The sequence below is a fragment of the Lagopus leucura genome, unplaced genomic scaffold (assembly GCF_019238085.1).
Source record: "Lagopus leucura isolate 7727_CA_CO unplaced genomic scaffold, USGS_WTPT01 Super-Scaffold_760, whole genome shotgun sequence".
NCBI classification, from domain to species: Eukaryota; Metazoa; Chordata; class Aves; order Galliformes; family Phasianidae; genus Lagopus; species Lagopus leucura.
Window position 1 is genome coordinate 5,151,846 of NW_024962257.1, and position 14,322 is coordinate 5,166,167.

Genomic DNA, 14,322 nt, shown 5'->3' on the forward strand with positions numbered 1-14,322 from the left:
ATGAAGATGACTAGGCAATTAGTCATTTTACCACAGCATGTACTTCTGTGCTGTTCTTATAGGTACAATTGATACCTTGGATGATTCAGGACTTAGAAACATCCATGCTGGCACAAACAAAAACAAACCCTAGGCAGCTGAAAGACAGAAACAAAAACATGTAGACAGTGGGGTTTGTTCAGCCCACAGGAAGAGCACTAACAGTAGCTCATAGGAGGATTCGGTGAAAGGCTGTGGTAAGATGTCAGAAAAGAAGCTGTTCAGACTGAGGAGCAGCTTTGTGTCCTCACACTGAAGGCATTTGAGAATAGTTTCAGAGCTCCTGTCACGCACTGTAATGCTATAATGTGATGGAAAGTACAGCAATAACAGCTAAGCAGCAAAGTCTTAGGCTTCAGCAAGTGAGAACAAACCCAAATACAGCAGAAACCACAAAAAAGCTGCTTACCATTGGAAGGTAGGCTGCAGTCTCCAGCAAGACAGCTTTGCTTCCACTGCCAACCCTTAAATGTGGTGTGAGAAGGGGTGGATCCTAGCTCCATTGCATTGCACACACCTGAGCTCCCCTGGGTTGGCCCTGCCTTCCCACCAGGTGCTCAGTCACTGCTTCAGGCCCTGACTGACATTTCTTCTACACCCACCAGTAACAAATAACATGGTTTGGGTCATTCATTTGGGTTATGCAGTGAGAAAACCTAGTTACAGCAAACACGACCATTAACTGTGTAAACAAACACCTTCCTCACACTCTATTCTCTCCTCTTTGAATCCATACTGTCACAACAGTGTGTCACCTGAATGATTATTTTGGCAGAAGGCTGTTAAAAAATGTTGCATGCAGCTTAGAACCTTGGCTAGTGTGAAACACCAAGATCTGCTGGCCTGGAGGGACCATCTTAAGCAAATGTGGTCTTTTCTGCTACTCCTGACTGTCCTGTACAGCACAGTGCCTCTGGTAACCAGTGTGACTTGGAGCTAAATGCAGCACACATGATTGGTTGGCTGAGACTGCAACTTCATTTCAAATCCTTCTCCAAGGTTTATCTTTTTAGTCAATATCTGCACATTAAATTCTGTTTGTTCTATCAGAGGTTAAAAGCATGCAGCAGGCATATATTTAACACCACGTTCTCTAACACTTGTAAAATAAGCTGTCTTTTTTTTTTTTCCCCCCTCCTGCAGCTTGATGCAGAAATAGAACCTGGAAATGAAAGAGTCATCATCTTGTTCTGAAGTACAAAAACCCACTAACAATGTGGAAGGGTTGGTTTCTACAGTGCACAACTATTTTACTTTATTTAGTTGCACCAGCTCAGTACTACATGGGATTACAAAGATACCTGCTGTGGCTTTTGCAGACAGAAGTGCATGGCACAGAGAAAAGCGCATGTCTCACTGCAACATTTCCATACTGCCTTCTTCTTTGGAAAGCATCCTAATTTCAATGATTTCCCACTTCTACCACAGAATTATTAGTAAAAACAACTGGGATTGCACTGATGTTTTCAACAAAGGAAAATCAGTACAACCCCAAACCTTCCTATTCTTGAAATACAAAAAGATAGTAAAAAAGGCTGTTACAAAAAGACTTGGCAGGTCTTCTTTTGAGATAGTCCAATATTATGCATAAAAATGCTGTACAGTCAATGGGTGCACAGAGGTGAGGCTAAGCAGGATTATCGCAGTAGAAAGACAATAAATGAAAAATGCTCACCGACGTCGTAGGCTCGCAAAAGGAGCAATCTCCAGAAAGATCCTTCCTCAGTGGCAGTCAGCACTTAAATGGGATCCAGGAGAGGTGGAGCCAGGCTCCACCCCTTCTGGTAGCACAGGAGAATTGCCTTCACCTGTGCTCTGCAGCTCATGGCTTGCCTCAGGTGGTCAATCAGAGGTTCAGACCTGATCAGCAGTTCCCATACAACGCTAAACAGATCTGACAGCATTAATTTATATGTTTTCTCAACCTGTATCCTTCTGAAAGAATAATATTCTACATAATTACTCCAAAGCCTTATGGGTTAGTGTTTTGTTTTTAGAATGAAGGTCAGGTAAAATGTTCTCAATTGAGTCAGATGCTCATTTTCCATTTGAAGGAAAAAGAAAACCAAAACGAATCCCCGCTGCTTAACTTCTGTGTGTACCTTTGACCATCTCACTTCTGAGTTCAGTACTTATGAATCCTTTCTGTAGCAGGCACCAGGCAGGGGTTCTGCATGTCGCTTGGGCTCACATCGTAGCCCAGCTTCTTCATATCTTTAGTCACGACGTTGAAGGAAATGGTGACAAAGCCTTGAGATCGTACCCTCGTTACTAGAAGAAAGAAGACATGAATAATGCTGGTTCGCAGCAAATTTTGAGTCATTGCTGAACTCAGTAACAGGGCAGGTCTGCTTTTCCAGGAGGAGAAGCAGATGGCCAAGCTGTGGCGTGCTGTCATGCAAGGGTTAGAGCAGGAGCTCCTGCAGAATTACCTTCTCTTCCTTCTCCCCGTGCTACCACTTTTGGATCAGTAAATTCTGGACGTCTCCCTGTGAACCAACTTGGAGAAGAGAACAGCAAGTAAATAATTGGACACAGTTGGTAAAAGAATTCAGGTACCAGACTGCTGTCCTTTTTTTTCAAACCAACAATTTTGAAATGTGAGGATGAAAACCCAACAAGTTAGACAGGCATTTAACTCAGTTTAAAATGCTTCAAAAAACCCAGACACCTGAGAATGTGACTTTACCTCCATAGCTCAAAACTGTCTGGTTATGAATGAAAGAATACACACACACACTCATCAGTGAGCAGCTGGGCAGATGCTTGTGAATAAAACCATGAACTTCTTTAAAAATAAGCAATCTTAAATAATTACCTTGTAAACTTCTGCAGCTTGGATGTGGACTCCGGAACAAACATAGCAATGGTTCTTTTATGCCTAAAACAATTCAGATACATCAGAGCACTGAACAAAGAAAAAAAAAATACTTGTATCAAAAGTGTTTGCTTGCATAGGAAGAGCATAACTGAGTCAGTTTCCAGGGGTGAGAACGAAAGCTTAGCGTGTGCTGAGAGTAATGGGGGGAGAGCTAACGTACTGCTCTTCATCTGTGGGCTGACTTTGGGCAGTTCTAACTTAAGGAGTACCAAAATCCTAAAGGATTGCCAAAAACTATTGGATAACATGGGACTACTGCTAGAAATTCCACGTCCCTTCTGCCAAACGAACAAGACACGATAAGCAGATCCAGAGATGCTTTTGTCTCTGAAATGACTCGGTACCTTGGAAATTCATCTCTATTTCAGCCCTGAACGATGACAGGGCTGTCACCTCACCTTCCCGGCGTGAAGGGAATGTGAACGGCTCCATAACCTCTGACCACATCATTTCCGAAGAAATCAGGTCCATAGACGCTCACTACAATCTGCGGCCCTGCAAAAGACGTGGCTGTGAGAGAGGCTCCCTGCACGCAGGCTGGCTCCCACCCCGCAGCACCCACAGCCGGACGGGTTGGTGCTCTTGAAGGTGATGTCGATGGGGAAGTTCCAGACGAAGGTGGTGGGTGCGACGTCGCTCTTGGAGGTGATCTGGGAGATGCCCTCCTCCAGGCCCTGCGGGGAGAAAGCGGCGTGAGCCCGGCCCTGCGCTGCGCGTGCTGCCGGGGGCGCAGAACGGGGCCTCACCGCCGCCGGAACCCAGTCCTGGCCGTAGACGAAGCAGAACTTGCAGTAGAGGTCGTCGAACCCGGGGAACTGCAGGAGAGAGGCTGCGTTAGCGGGGCCGGGCCCGGCCCGCCGTCACGGACGGGAGCTGAGCCGGGGCCGCGCTACGGGGCCGAGCCGCCGGGCTGGGCCGCGCTGCTCACCGCTCCGAGTCCCGCCCCGCCCCGCCGCTCACCTGCCCGCTCTCGATCTGCCCGTTGACGGCCACCATGAAGACGCTGGGGCTGCTGGCGGCCGCCATGTTGCCGGGGGCCGTTGCCGTGGGGACGGACGGAGCGGCGGAAGGGACAAATTTCATCGGGGCGCGGCGCTCCGCGGAACGGCGGGGCGGGGTTTCGGAAACCTCCCGAACTCGGGCGGCTCTTTGTAAGCCGTTCCTGCCGCTCAGGCGCAGGGAAACGGCCGCTAGGTGCTGCTGCTGGGCAAGGAGCCGAGCCTGGGCTGTCCGTGGGAGGGAACGCTTCGGGTCGGGGGTCTCTGGGGCTCCCACGCGGTCTGGTGTCACCCCGCGGGGTCACAGAGCTGCTTCGTCCCCACGGTTTCCAGCATTATTCGTTCCCACGGACGCGTTCTGTGCCGACGTTCAGTCAGATTTTTCAGGTTGTATTCGAGATTTCAACGCCCAGCAAACAACAGCCGGGCAGCAGGAATGGATCCAGGCGGAGGGGCGGGAGGGGATGGCCGCAATGTTATCCTTTCCCTTCCGTCCCTCAGGAAGGTTTCAAAGAAAGTCGTATATTTCATCCGAAAATTGTCAGGGGGAAAAATAAAACCGCTCCCGATCAGCCATCCGTTGCTGCAAAGCGAAGCCGTTTAATTAACACTCCTTTTGTGGCTGTTTGTTTTGGCTGCCGGCTACCTGGGCTGCAGCTCAGAGCAACCAGGAATGGTTACCGATATCCCACTGGAGCAGAAAAGAGCAGCAGAAAGCCAAAGCAGAAATGCCGGCCTTTGCTGTTCCGCGCCCACCCCTCGTTATGGTGGGTAATTGATGGGATTGGGGTCCGGCTCTGACAGCAGCTGCAGAGCATTGCTATGAGATGCACGGTTTTCTATTCAGAATTAATTTGTATTGGAACGTGTTTCCATTTGTGAGACCCTTTTTTTTTTTTTTTTTTTTCCCTTTCTTTTTTGATTAATGAGGAAAATTAATTAGGGCCTCCATCTGAGCCATGGAATAAATTAGCATGCCAACAGGAATGGGGAGAGGGTGAGGAGGAGGACTGAGGAGCTGCGTTCCAGGTTTGGTCAGGGCTGGAGGAACAGGAAGAGTGAGCAGCTCTGGGGAGTGGGAGAAGCTTCGGTCTGGTGGGATGCAGCAAAATCCCCAATGAAAACCCTGCCAAGAAGAAGCGATAGACTCAGCCATTAAAACACGGCCCTGGATTTAAAGCTTAATTGCAAAGGTTTAATGGATAAAGTCAGTTTGATTATTCAACCTAAGGAGGATTGTACAAACATCAAATAGTTATTAGTATCAGTGCCACCCGCGCGATCTCGCAGCACTGATTGATTAAGGGCTGTCTGTAATTGCATGGGGATGGTTCGTATCTGTGCTGCTCTCATGCTTTTATTCTCTCCTCAGTTTGGCTGTTTCAGGTCGATGCCATCTGAGATTCAGCCTCAAGGTCCTCGCTTGCTGCCTTCCCCGAGGTCCCTGCAGGCTGCACTTTGGCCAAATGGTAATTAAAAATGCAGAAGAGCGATCGATCCATTTAAATAGTAACAATTCACATTCATCCGGTGCTTTTCACTTCCAATCTTCAGCAACACCACCCTTGCAGGCAGCCTGGTGGAAACGGCTCAGTGCTGTGGAGGTTCAGTGAGCAGGAAGAGCAACACTGAGCTCTGCTCTGTTGGTTATGGCCACATCTGTTGCTGAGGCTGCAGCTCGGGGATGTCTTTTCCCCCCCATAGGAACTGCTGCAGTTCAGGTGCTGCCCCTGCTCCAAGCACTCTCTTCTGTGCCATCCTGCTGCAGGAGCTGAGTTCATCCATGCACTCGAGAGGGGAATCAAATGCTTCCCACAGCCAGAAATGAGGTCTGTGGTTGGCCAGAACCACCAGTGGGGTGCTTCAGCATGGGGTTGCCCCAGTGGGGTTCCAGCAAACCTCTCTTTCTGGTTGCCTCTGTGCCTGCTCAGCTCCCAGCCATCGCAGCACGCCGAGGCGAGTGGTTCCCATACTCACAACTGTGTCCTTCCAGATATTTCATCCCTTTGAGAAAAGGAGAGCCAGGAAGACATGGTCAGGTTCCCATTGTAGGGGGGATGCTGGGGATGCAGCATCCCTGAGCATGGGGTGGAGGAGCTGCACTCAGCACACAGGTGATTCCCAGATCATCCCAACACCAACACTTCCAGGCTACCCACATGGACAGGGGGAGCCATAGAGCAAGCCCAGAGCTTCACCCTGCTGCTGATTTGGCCTCATTATTATTAATTACCTTGGAAAGCACATGTTGGCCAATCAGCAGATGTTCCAGCCTCAACCTGGCTTTTATTCCTCAGCAGGAACCCCCTGGTCAGCAGCAGCAGGCAGCAGATGGCTGCTCTCTGTTGGAGATGGGTTTGTATGCAGCTCACTGCCCACTGCAGAGCCTCAACTGGAAATCACAGAGCAGAGCAGCGCTTTGTGGGACAGACCTCCATCCATTGCCAGGCTCCCATCAACCTGGGTCCCCCCCCGGGGCTTTGGAGAGTGATGGCAGCACCACGGGACACACAGCACCGCTGTGCTCAGCTCAGGGCTCAGTCCGCATCCCCTCCTCTCCTCAAAAGGACACAACCACTGCCCCCAAAGCGCTGTTAGGAATTACCTTGATGGTGCTTTTCCAGAATCCCCCGTTAAACCAACAGGAAGGAAGAACTGCAGTCATCCCCCCTGGCTGCTGGTTGCACAGAGCCGCGCGGGGCCCCGGGCTGCTCACAAAGTCAGGCCAGGCTTCCAGTTTATACAGTTTAATACATGTGAAACGAGATACATTTCCTTTTGAGTAATGAATGCATAAATAACAGAAGATATACGTGGATGCATAAATATGAAGCGGCATGGAATGAACCAAACGAAAACGGTTGCTTTAATTCTTTCTGTTGGTTGGTTGGTTGTTTTTTTTCCCTTGTGTCTTTTTGCTGCTGGTGCGCAGTGCTGGGGCCGACCGACACGTGATGTCAGTGCTCTGTGGTGAGGCTGTCCTGAGCAGAGGGCCTGGCTGAGGAGCAGGGAAGAGGCAGGGAATGGAGGCTAAGAACGGAAAATCAACCCCAAAACGAAACATGTGTATATTAAAAAGTATTAAAATGGTGTTGACTTGAACTCGAGAGGCTTTGGAACGTGGCAGAGGAACCACGTCCGTGTGGGTGTGGGTTCAGGTTGGATATTAGGAACAATTCCTCCTCTGGAATAGCGGCGATGGGTCAGTGCCATGGAGGCGCTCAGAACCGCGGGGAGGTGGCACTGAGGGATGTGGTTTGGTGTCACGGTGGGGTTGGGGATGTGAGAGGCCTTTCCCAGCCTCACTGGTGCTGATTACCACTGTGAACAGAAGGGGTTAATGCCACCACTGTGATCTCACAGCGTTCCACCAGGAGGAGAACAGATCCCACTGCTCACACGGCCCACCACCACCAGCAGCTCTTTGCGCCTCGACACGCTGTACCAACAACTCGCTTTGAACTGCAGGAAACAAAATACATTTCTTAAATAATTTACTATTTATTTTTGTCTTTTTTTTTTTTTAATCTCTTCCAATTGAACTTTTGCCTTTTTTTTTAGTGTGTGATGCAGGACACCTTGTTTGTGCACGGTGCTTCAGATTATTGCAGCGCTTAACCTGAATATCTGTTAAAAGAAGGAGGGAAAAAAAAAATAAAACAAGCGAAAGGACCATTGTACAGACGAGAAGGATGAATAACTTATTATTGCACTGGCTACAATTCAGTAGTGATTTGGTTTCTTTCTGTTGTTAGGACACAACCTCTAAAGTACAAAAGAAAAATGAAAGGGGTGGCGAAAGGAGGAGCTGTGGGCTGATGGTGAGGGGGAACGAGGGGGAAGGAGAGCAAAGGAGGAGCAGAAACATTTGGGAAACGAACGGCTGTAATAATCAGTTCCACATAAAACCCAAGGAAACACCACCTGGCCGCGGAGTCACACGTAATGCAAAAAACAGTATTGTTTCTCTATAAAAATATGTGCATTATGAAGAAGAAGAAGAGTTTTTGTGGGTACTTTTTTTTTTTTTTTTTTTTTTTTGCCTTGTTTTGTATCTCACAAATACATTATTTCTATTTATATAACTGCTGATATACAGACAACGTACAGCTCCCATCTCCGGGGCGCTCTCACGGCGTGTGACATCTCTAAAAGTGCCTTTTAAAAAGTTGAGCATCTTTTTAAAAACAAAACGAAACAAACAGACAAAAAAAAAAAAAAAAAAAAAAGAACAACAACAAAAAAACCCCCACAACAAAGTGACCAAGAGAGCCCTCAGCCCCCATCCGCCACCACCTGGATCAATGTGACCGAGGGCGCACAGGACCGAGAGCCGCCCCCCGCCTCCTCCACTTTGCCCTTTAGAAAAGCCCCCTCTGAACCCCCGCCCCGAAACCCGGCACCGTTTCATCCGTTTGTTTGGTTTCTTCTTAAATAATAATAATAATAATAATAATAATTTTTTTTTTTTAATGTTTTCATTTTTTTTTTTTGCAAACCTCCACAGCGCTTAAGAAGAAGGGACTGCAAGAAAGGGAAAAACCAGAGCGTGGCCACGTGGCCGCACATTCCCTTCTGTGTCCAACCCCACGTCGGTGTCAAGCCCTTGAGACCCCCCACACCCCCATCCCAGACAGCTATACGGGCTCGTCGATGTCTTCTTCTGTCGCAACAGTCACCAAGTCCTGCATCCGGACGGGGCTCTTGGCCACGCTGAGCAGCTCTTTGCTTTTCTCGGCGTTGCTCCGTTGAGTTTTTAAGGGCTCCGGCTTTCTCAGTTCGCAGTCCGGTGTGGATCGCCCACTGTCCAGCAGATCCGAGAGGCTGCTCAGGGAGCCGCCGCCATCCGACTGCTCGAAGGAGAAGCCGGGGATGGCGAGGTGCTGGGCGCGGCGCTCCGCTTTGCAGCCCGGCTCCCCCGGCTGCGCCTCCGCCGGCTCCAGGGGCTCTCGGTACGCCGGGAACTCGCAGGACGGGGTCCTGCGGCGCAGCATGCTGTTCTCGGAGGGTTTGGTGCGCGAGGCCGCCCCGCCGTCATCCTCCATGGGAGGATCTATAGAAATGCAGGGCGGGCTCATCTTCTTCTTCCTCCGGGCTCCATGGATGTACTCAGACTCCGGTTGGATGTGGGCGGGGGAGCGCGGCTTTTCCTCGGCGCGCTCCTCGAAGCCGCAGTCCCCATCGCGGACGGAGGGGCAGATCTCGATGGAGTGCCGCCTTTGGTCATCCGCCCAGCTGGGCTTGGTGAGGAAGCCCTTCGTATCGATGCTGTAAAACTTCTTCAAGTCCCTCTCCTTGCTGCTGCCTGCTGCCAGGCTGCTTGTGCTGCAATTCTTCAAGGGCACCGGCGATGCGGCCGGCGAGACGAACGGTGATGTGGAGCAGCTCCCGGCCTCTGAGTGCTCCCCCCAGTCTTTGGCTGAGCTGTTGATGTGGCGAACCTCCTCGTCAGCGAGGTCGGAGGGCTCCAGGAGGCAGCCCTGGGGCCTTGGGGGGCTCTCGGTGGGACTGGGGACCCCGTGCTGGCTGCAGGAGTGTTTCCGAGTCAGTGATGGGTGCCGGTGTGGGGAGGTTGGTGGGGAGCGTGGAGGGGAGCACGGCAGGGAGGAGGCTGCGAGGTGGAGAGGGCTGGGGGTGAGGGTGTGCTGAGGGTGCTTTGGTGATGGTGGCATCTCTCCATGCTCTGCTTGCACGTTGTCCTTAGGGTCTGGAGGGTGTCCATCCACAGAGTCTGTCCAAACGGCCTCCTGGAATCAGAGAATTGTGAAAGGTGGAAAAAATCTCTAAGATCACCAAGTTCAACCCCAACCCAGCCCCACCGTGACAGCAAATCACATCCCTCGGTGCCACACCACTGTAGTTCTTTAAAACCTCCACAGGAACAGTGACTGCACCACCTCCCTGGGCATCCTGTGCTGAAGCATCACCACTCTTTCAGAGAAGTTGTTCTTTCTGATAGTAAACCTGAAGCTGCACTGGAAAATGAGGAGAGAGATGGAGATGAGGAGAGCCTGGGGGTCTGCCGGGAGGCACTGCATGTGGCAGAGAAGTTGGTGGGTGTACGCATCCCTCACTGTGCTGTTGTGCCAGCTCCCATCAGACCATAGCTGTACAGGAGAACATTGTGCAACCAGCCCATGGCAGGAGATGGAGCTAGATGGGTGTTAAGGTCCATTCCAACCCAACTATTCCATGGTTCTGTGATTTTATGTCAACAGAACCGGAAACATTTTGTTCTAAAAAGAGGAATGCTGCTGTCAGCTCCAAGAAAACTGGAAAAGAAGAGAAACAGCAAGGTGACTACAGGGGTTTCCCTCTCTTGGCTCTTGGCCTCTTACCTGCCGGCACAGCAGCTTGTTGAGAGCAGGAGACCGGGGGACGACGTGCGGGGGAAGGACCTTCCAGCGGTGCCAGCCCTCGCGGCCGGGGGAACGCACAGCCACATGGAGGGACTCGGGGGGGACCCTCAGGGAGGAGCACGTCCCCACAGGCTGCGAGCGGATGGAGGTGATGGACCCTGGGACACAGAGAGGGGACGGTCACTGCTGCTGCAGTGGCGCCTGTAGGCTCCAGCATCTGCATTACACATGGCCCTGCCCTCTCCAGGATATTGCCCACTATAAACTCGATGCTCATAGCTTCTGTTTTCTGTTTCAGGTAACAGAAACCTTCTCTTGCAACACCCTGCCCTGGCTTTCCCAGGAGGGGACAATACTGACATGCACAGGACAGAATTCCCATTTGCTACCATTCATACAGTCCCACCACTGCCTGACACGAGGCAGAACGTGGCTGGCTCCCATTCATGGCACAGAGGCTGCTCCCTGAGCTCAATACCAGGCAGGGACCGCTCTCCTCCTGAAGAAGGCTCCCAGCTCCCCAGCTGCACCTAAAGGCAATCCCACCTCCCCATCCCCTTCATAGTGCTGCTTTACTGCGGTTCTACTTTGTTTGAAAGATCTTTGTTTTTTTATTTTTTATTTTTTTTGGCTGCAGGATTTATAGTCCTCATTAGCTTGAAACCCAGCATCTGTTCCTGCGCTGCCGCTCCACGTTAAAAACACAGCTATCCATCACTTCAAGAGATCTCGCCCAGAGGTCAGGGAACTTGAACCTGTGACAAAAGCCATCCAGTTTGCAATTGCATTTCAGAAAGAGGTTTGTTGTTGGGAAGAAAGAAAACGTATTGTTTAATCACATTTCTTTTGGAGCTTTTCTCCACAACAGCACGGAAGCAGCAGAGCAGTGGGCTTCCCACCCCCCAACCCGCCCCACTTCTCCCTGTTTTGTTTTTGGGCTCTCCTATGGGCAGAGTTTCACTCTTGAGTTGTGCTATTCATGCACTAACCCAGGCTTCACAAAACGTTTTTTATGATGCAGAAAAATGTTGCCATAAAACCTTTTACAAATACAGCCATAAAATCAAAACCCTACACTTTCTTTCCCGTCCTTGGTTGGAATTTCCTTCTGTTGGAAACTTTCCATCTAGCTCTTATACAGAAAACAAATTAAAAAAAAACCCCTCTAGATAGCACAGTCGGGAGCACTGAAGGAATCCAAACACTTCTGTATTTGCACACTTTTCTCCTGTTCTTCCAATAAATCAGCAAACTGCTTGTATGACCACAACAGCCCAAGACTGCTCATCTCACAGCATCTTCAGCGTGCTGGCGCTAAGATATGGGCAGAACAGCAGATATTCTTAACTAACAGGGAAAAGCCCATGACAAAATAAATGCTAATGGGAATCCGTGTGTGCTCAGTTTTACAATTCATGTACCTTACAGGACTATGACTTCAGTAAGAGAGAAAATAAGCACCCACCATAGCCATCGTTTGAGTGTTCCTGGAGAGAAACTGGGGAAGGATGAAGAGTCCTTGGTCAGCTCTACCCACCCCTGCCCCCATCACAGCAGTCCTACACTGGCATAAATCCTGATTTACACCCACCGCAGAGATGAAAAGCATCCCCAGCCGTCTGGCCATGAAACTCAACCTTGTTTTCTTTGCTCAGAGAATTTGCAGGTGAAATAATACTAGCACATACTGAGCAGAGAACATTACCTGGTATCCAGGCTGCTTGAGCGAATAGAGTTAATTCACCCCAGGAAATCAGAGCAGACATTGCCAGTCCCATCAGGGTCTGTAAACCCACTGCTCTTCTGTCCAAGCAGCACGTGCATTTCCAAATGTTGCACTAAAGGAAACCAGGCTGGTGAGTGCCTGGGAGCCACTCAAGCAGCACATGTGCTTTTAGGGAGGCAGATAGTTTCTTCCTTATTGATTTCCCCTTCAAACCAACTCACCAACAAAGGAGACAGAATGGGGAAATGTATTTGGATGCAGTTAGGTAAATGTATGCTCCCAGGCTCTGCACAGCTTGCAATTCCCTGGCTGCAGGGCCTCTGCCCAAGATTCACTGTAAGGGCTGTGGAGGCACTGGAGGGTGCTTTCTAATCTTTATGCTCCCAAAGAAACTCCTCCATCTATGAACTCAATGTACCGTGCGAAAAGGAGCTGCTCTGAGACTGAAACAAGAGCTGTAAGGAGCTCTTCAGGAAGCACTGCCGACACTAGCTTTCATTCCTGCTGATTTTATTGATTCGTATCCCTGATGTCAGGGCTGATCACTCGAGATGAAATGTGCAGTTAATATCCTTTTCCTCGGCTAGCAGCCCGTCCTCCACGCCTCTCCCATTGCCTGGCAGCCCCACTTCTCCCCAGATGTCCCCACACGGGGATGTGACAGAAACACAAAGCTGCAGTCCTGCAGTGGTGTCAGGACAACCAAAGCAACACCCAACCCATACGCAGCTCTGGGGGCATCTTCCCCATCCAACCACCATGCATCTGCCCCATGGCTTTGGCTGGAGCCACGCGGATGGTACCTCGCTGTGACTTGCAGGGATACGTCTCCATCTCCACCTCGTGGAGGGGAAAAGGAGCTTTGGCTGGCATCACAGGCCGGAACATGTAGCTGTCATTGGGCAAGGAGTGCATGCGTGAAACGGAGATCTTGCGGACCGTCAGCAGGTTCTGGGAATCCTGAGGCTGCGGTCTGGCCATGCCTCCCTGCAAAGCAAGAGAGAGAGAGGGGTCTGTCAGCATCTGGGTGGGTTTATGGCTTTTTTTTTGCTTTAAAACCTCGTGCAGATGTTCTTCTTGGCACCTCATAGAGAACCTGCAGCCCTGGTGACTGCAATGGCAGCACAGCTGAGTACAGAGTTCAGACTCTGGCTCGAATGAAACAAGGCACCAATGAGCCACTGCTCTGCTGGCAGTGCCAGGCCCCACGTGCTTCTGGAAATCCATACATGATCTCCTCAAACACACACAGACAGAGGCAAACATTGAAACGTACACCCACAGTAACATCACTGCAAACCCTGCGGCCTTTCCCCTGTGACATTTGGGCACTGCTGACCCCAGAGGAGGCAGCTGCAGGGCATCCCAGGGCATCACACGTGTGGGTGCAGAGCTGGGTTCAGGGAAGGGATTTCTGTGTTTGGCCTCAAGCAGGGCTCCTCAACACATCCCCCTCACAATTCACCCTGTTATCTAAAGTACAGTGAATCCCTCTGGTTTTTCCTTTAATGTCAGTCTCCCAGTGACTGACTGAAAACATTTTCCCAGCTGCATGTCTTAAATTAAATGTATTTTGCTTTGCTCCTCTGGGCTGTTTTCCCTCTGTGCAAGCAAAACCTGTGCCTGAGATCCCCCTCTGGATAATTTGGAGTACACCAAAGATCTGGTTAAATCTGTTTAATTTTCCATACATTCCTCATGAATTTCTGTCCTCAGATCCCAAAAGAGATGCATTCGGAGACAAATTACTCCATGCTTTTGCCCTCTTGAAGTTGGCTGAGGAGCTGGGGGTCCAACACTGGCTATTACAGATGGGGGGCATCTGGAGCATCCCTCTGGGCTCAGTTAGAGCACGGTGTGATGGCTGTGCCAGCTGGCCCTTGGCCATCACAGCTAACAAGCTCCCAGCTAACGAGCTCTGGCTTCACAACAGGGACTGAATGGTGGCCATCGAAATCCTGGTGCTGAATGGAGAAGAAAAGTCCTCGTCCCATTGTTTTACTGCAGCAGAAGGACTGGGGCATTTCCCTAGGAAATCTCAGTTCATCTCTAAGGGATCTCACCTATCCGTCTTCTCTGGCTGGGACAAAAGGACAGACATCCCCTCTGACATAAACAACTGCAGTTTTAAAGTTTTCAGCTATTGAGACCCAATTGAGGGATTTGGGTACATTCCAAGTGGCTCTGAGCCACTGTCAGAAGTCCTGTAACTATTAAACGTGTGCAGAGAGTTTGTTGGCTCACACCTGGTGAGCTGCTCTTGACAGCTGGAAAGGTCTGGAGCTGCCCCACCACCACTGCTCCTCCTCCTTGCTGGGA

The 14,322-nt window shown here is 50.3% G+C and overlaps 2 protein-coding genes across 3 annotated transcripts in view; both read right to left on the bottom strand.

Annotated features, from left to right (window-relative positions):
• Window positions 1-1,844: 1,844 nt before the first annotated feature.
• B9D1 (B9 domain containing 1) lies at window positions 1,845-4,114 on the bottom strand (the record flags this gene model as incomplete). Its single annotated transcript, XM_042864445.1, has 7 exons — window positions 1,845-2,310; window positions 2,472-2,539; window positions 2,858-2,920; window positions 3,319-3,415; window positions 3,483-3,594; window positions 3,667-3,735; window positions 3,881-4,114. Coding segments are annotated over 7 exons (789 nt in total), but the record flags the coding sequence as incomplete, so codon positions are not given.
• Window positions 4,115-8,312: 4,198 nt separating this feature from the next.
• The window catches only part of CACNA1H (calcium voltage-gated channel subunit alpha1 H), a 121,872-nt gene continuing 115,862 nt past the window's right edge, over window positions 8,313-14,322 (bottom strand). For both annotated transcript variants that reach the window (XM_042864868.1, XM_042864869.1), the window contains 3 exons: window positions 12,807-12,990; window positions 10,257-10,435; window positions 8,313-9,665 (listed from right to left, as the gene is read on the bottom strand). In XM_042864868.1, coding sequence (XP_042720802.1) covers window positions 8,556-9,665; window positions 10,257-10,435; window positions 12,807-12,990 — 1,473 coding nt within the window. In that variant the 3' untranslated portion in view covers window positions 8,313-8,555. The remainder of the gene's footprint in view (window positions 9,666-10,256; window positions 10,436-12,806; window positions 12,991-14,322) is intronic.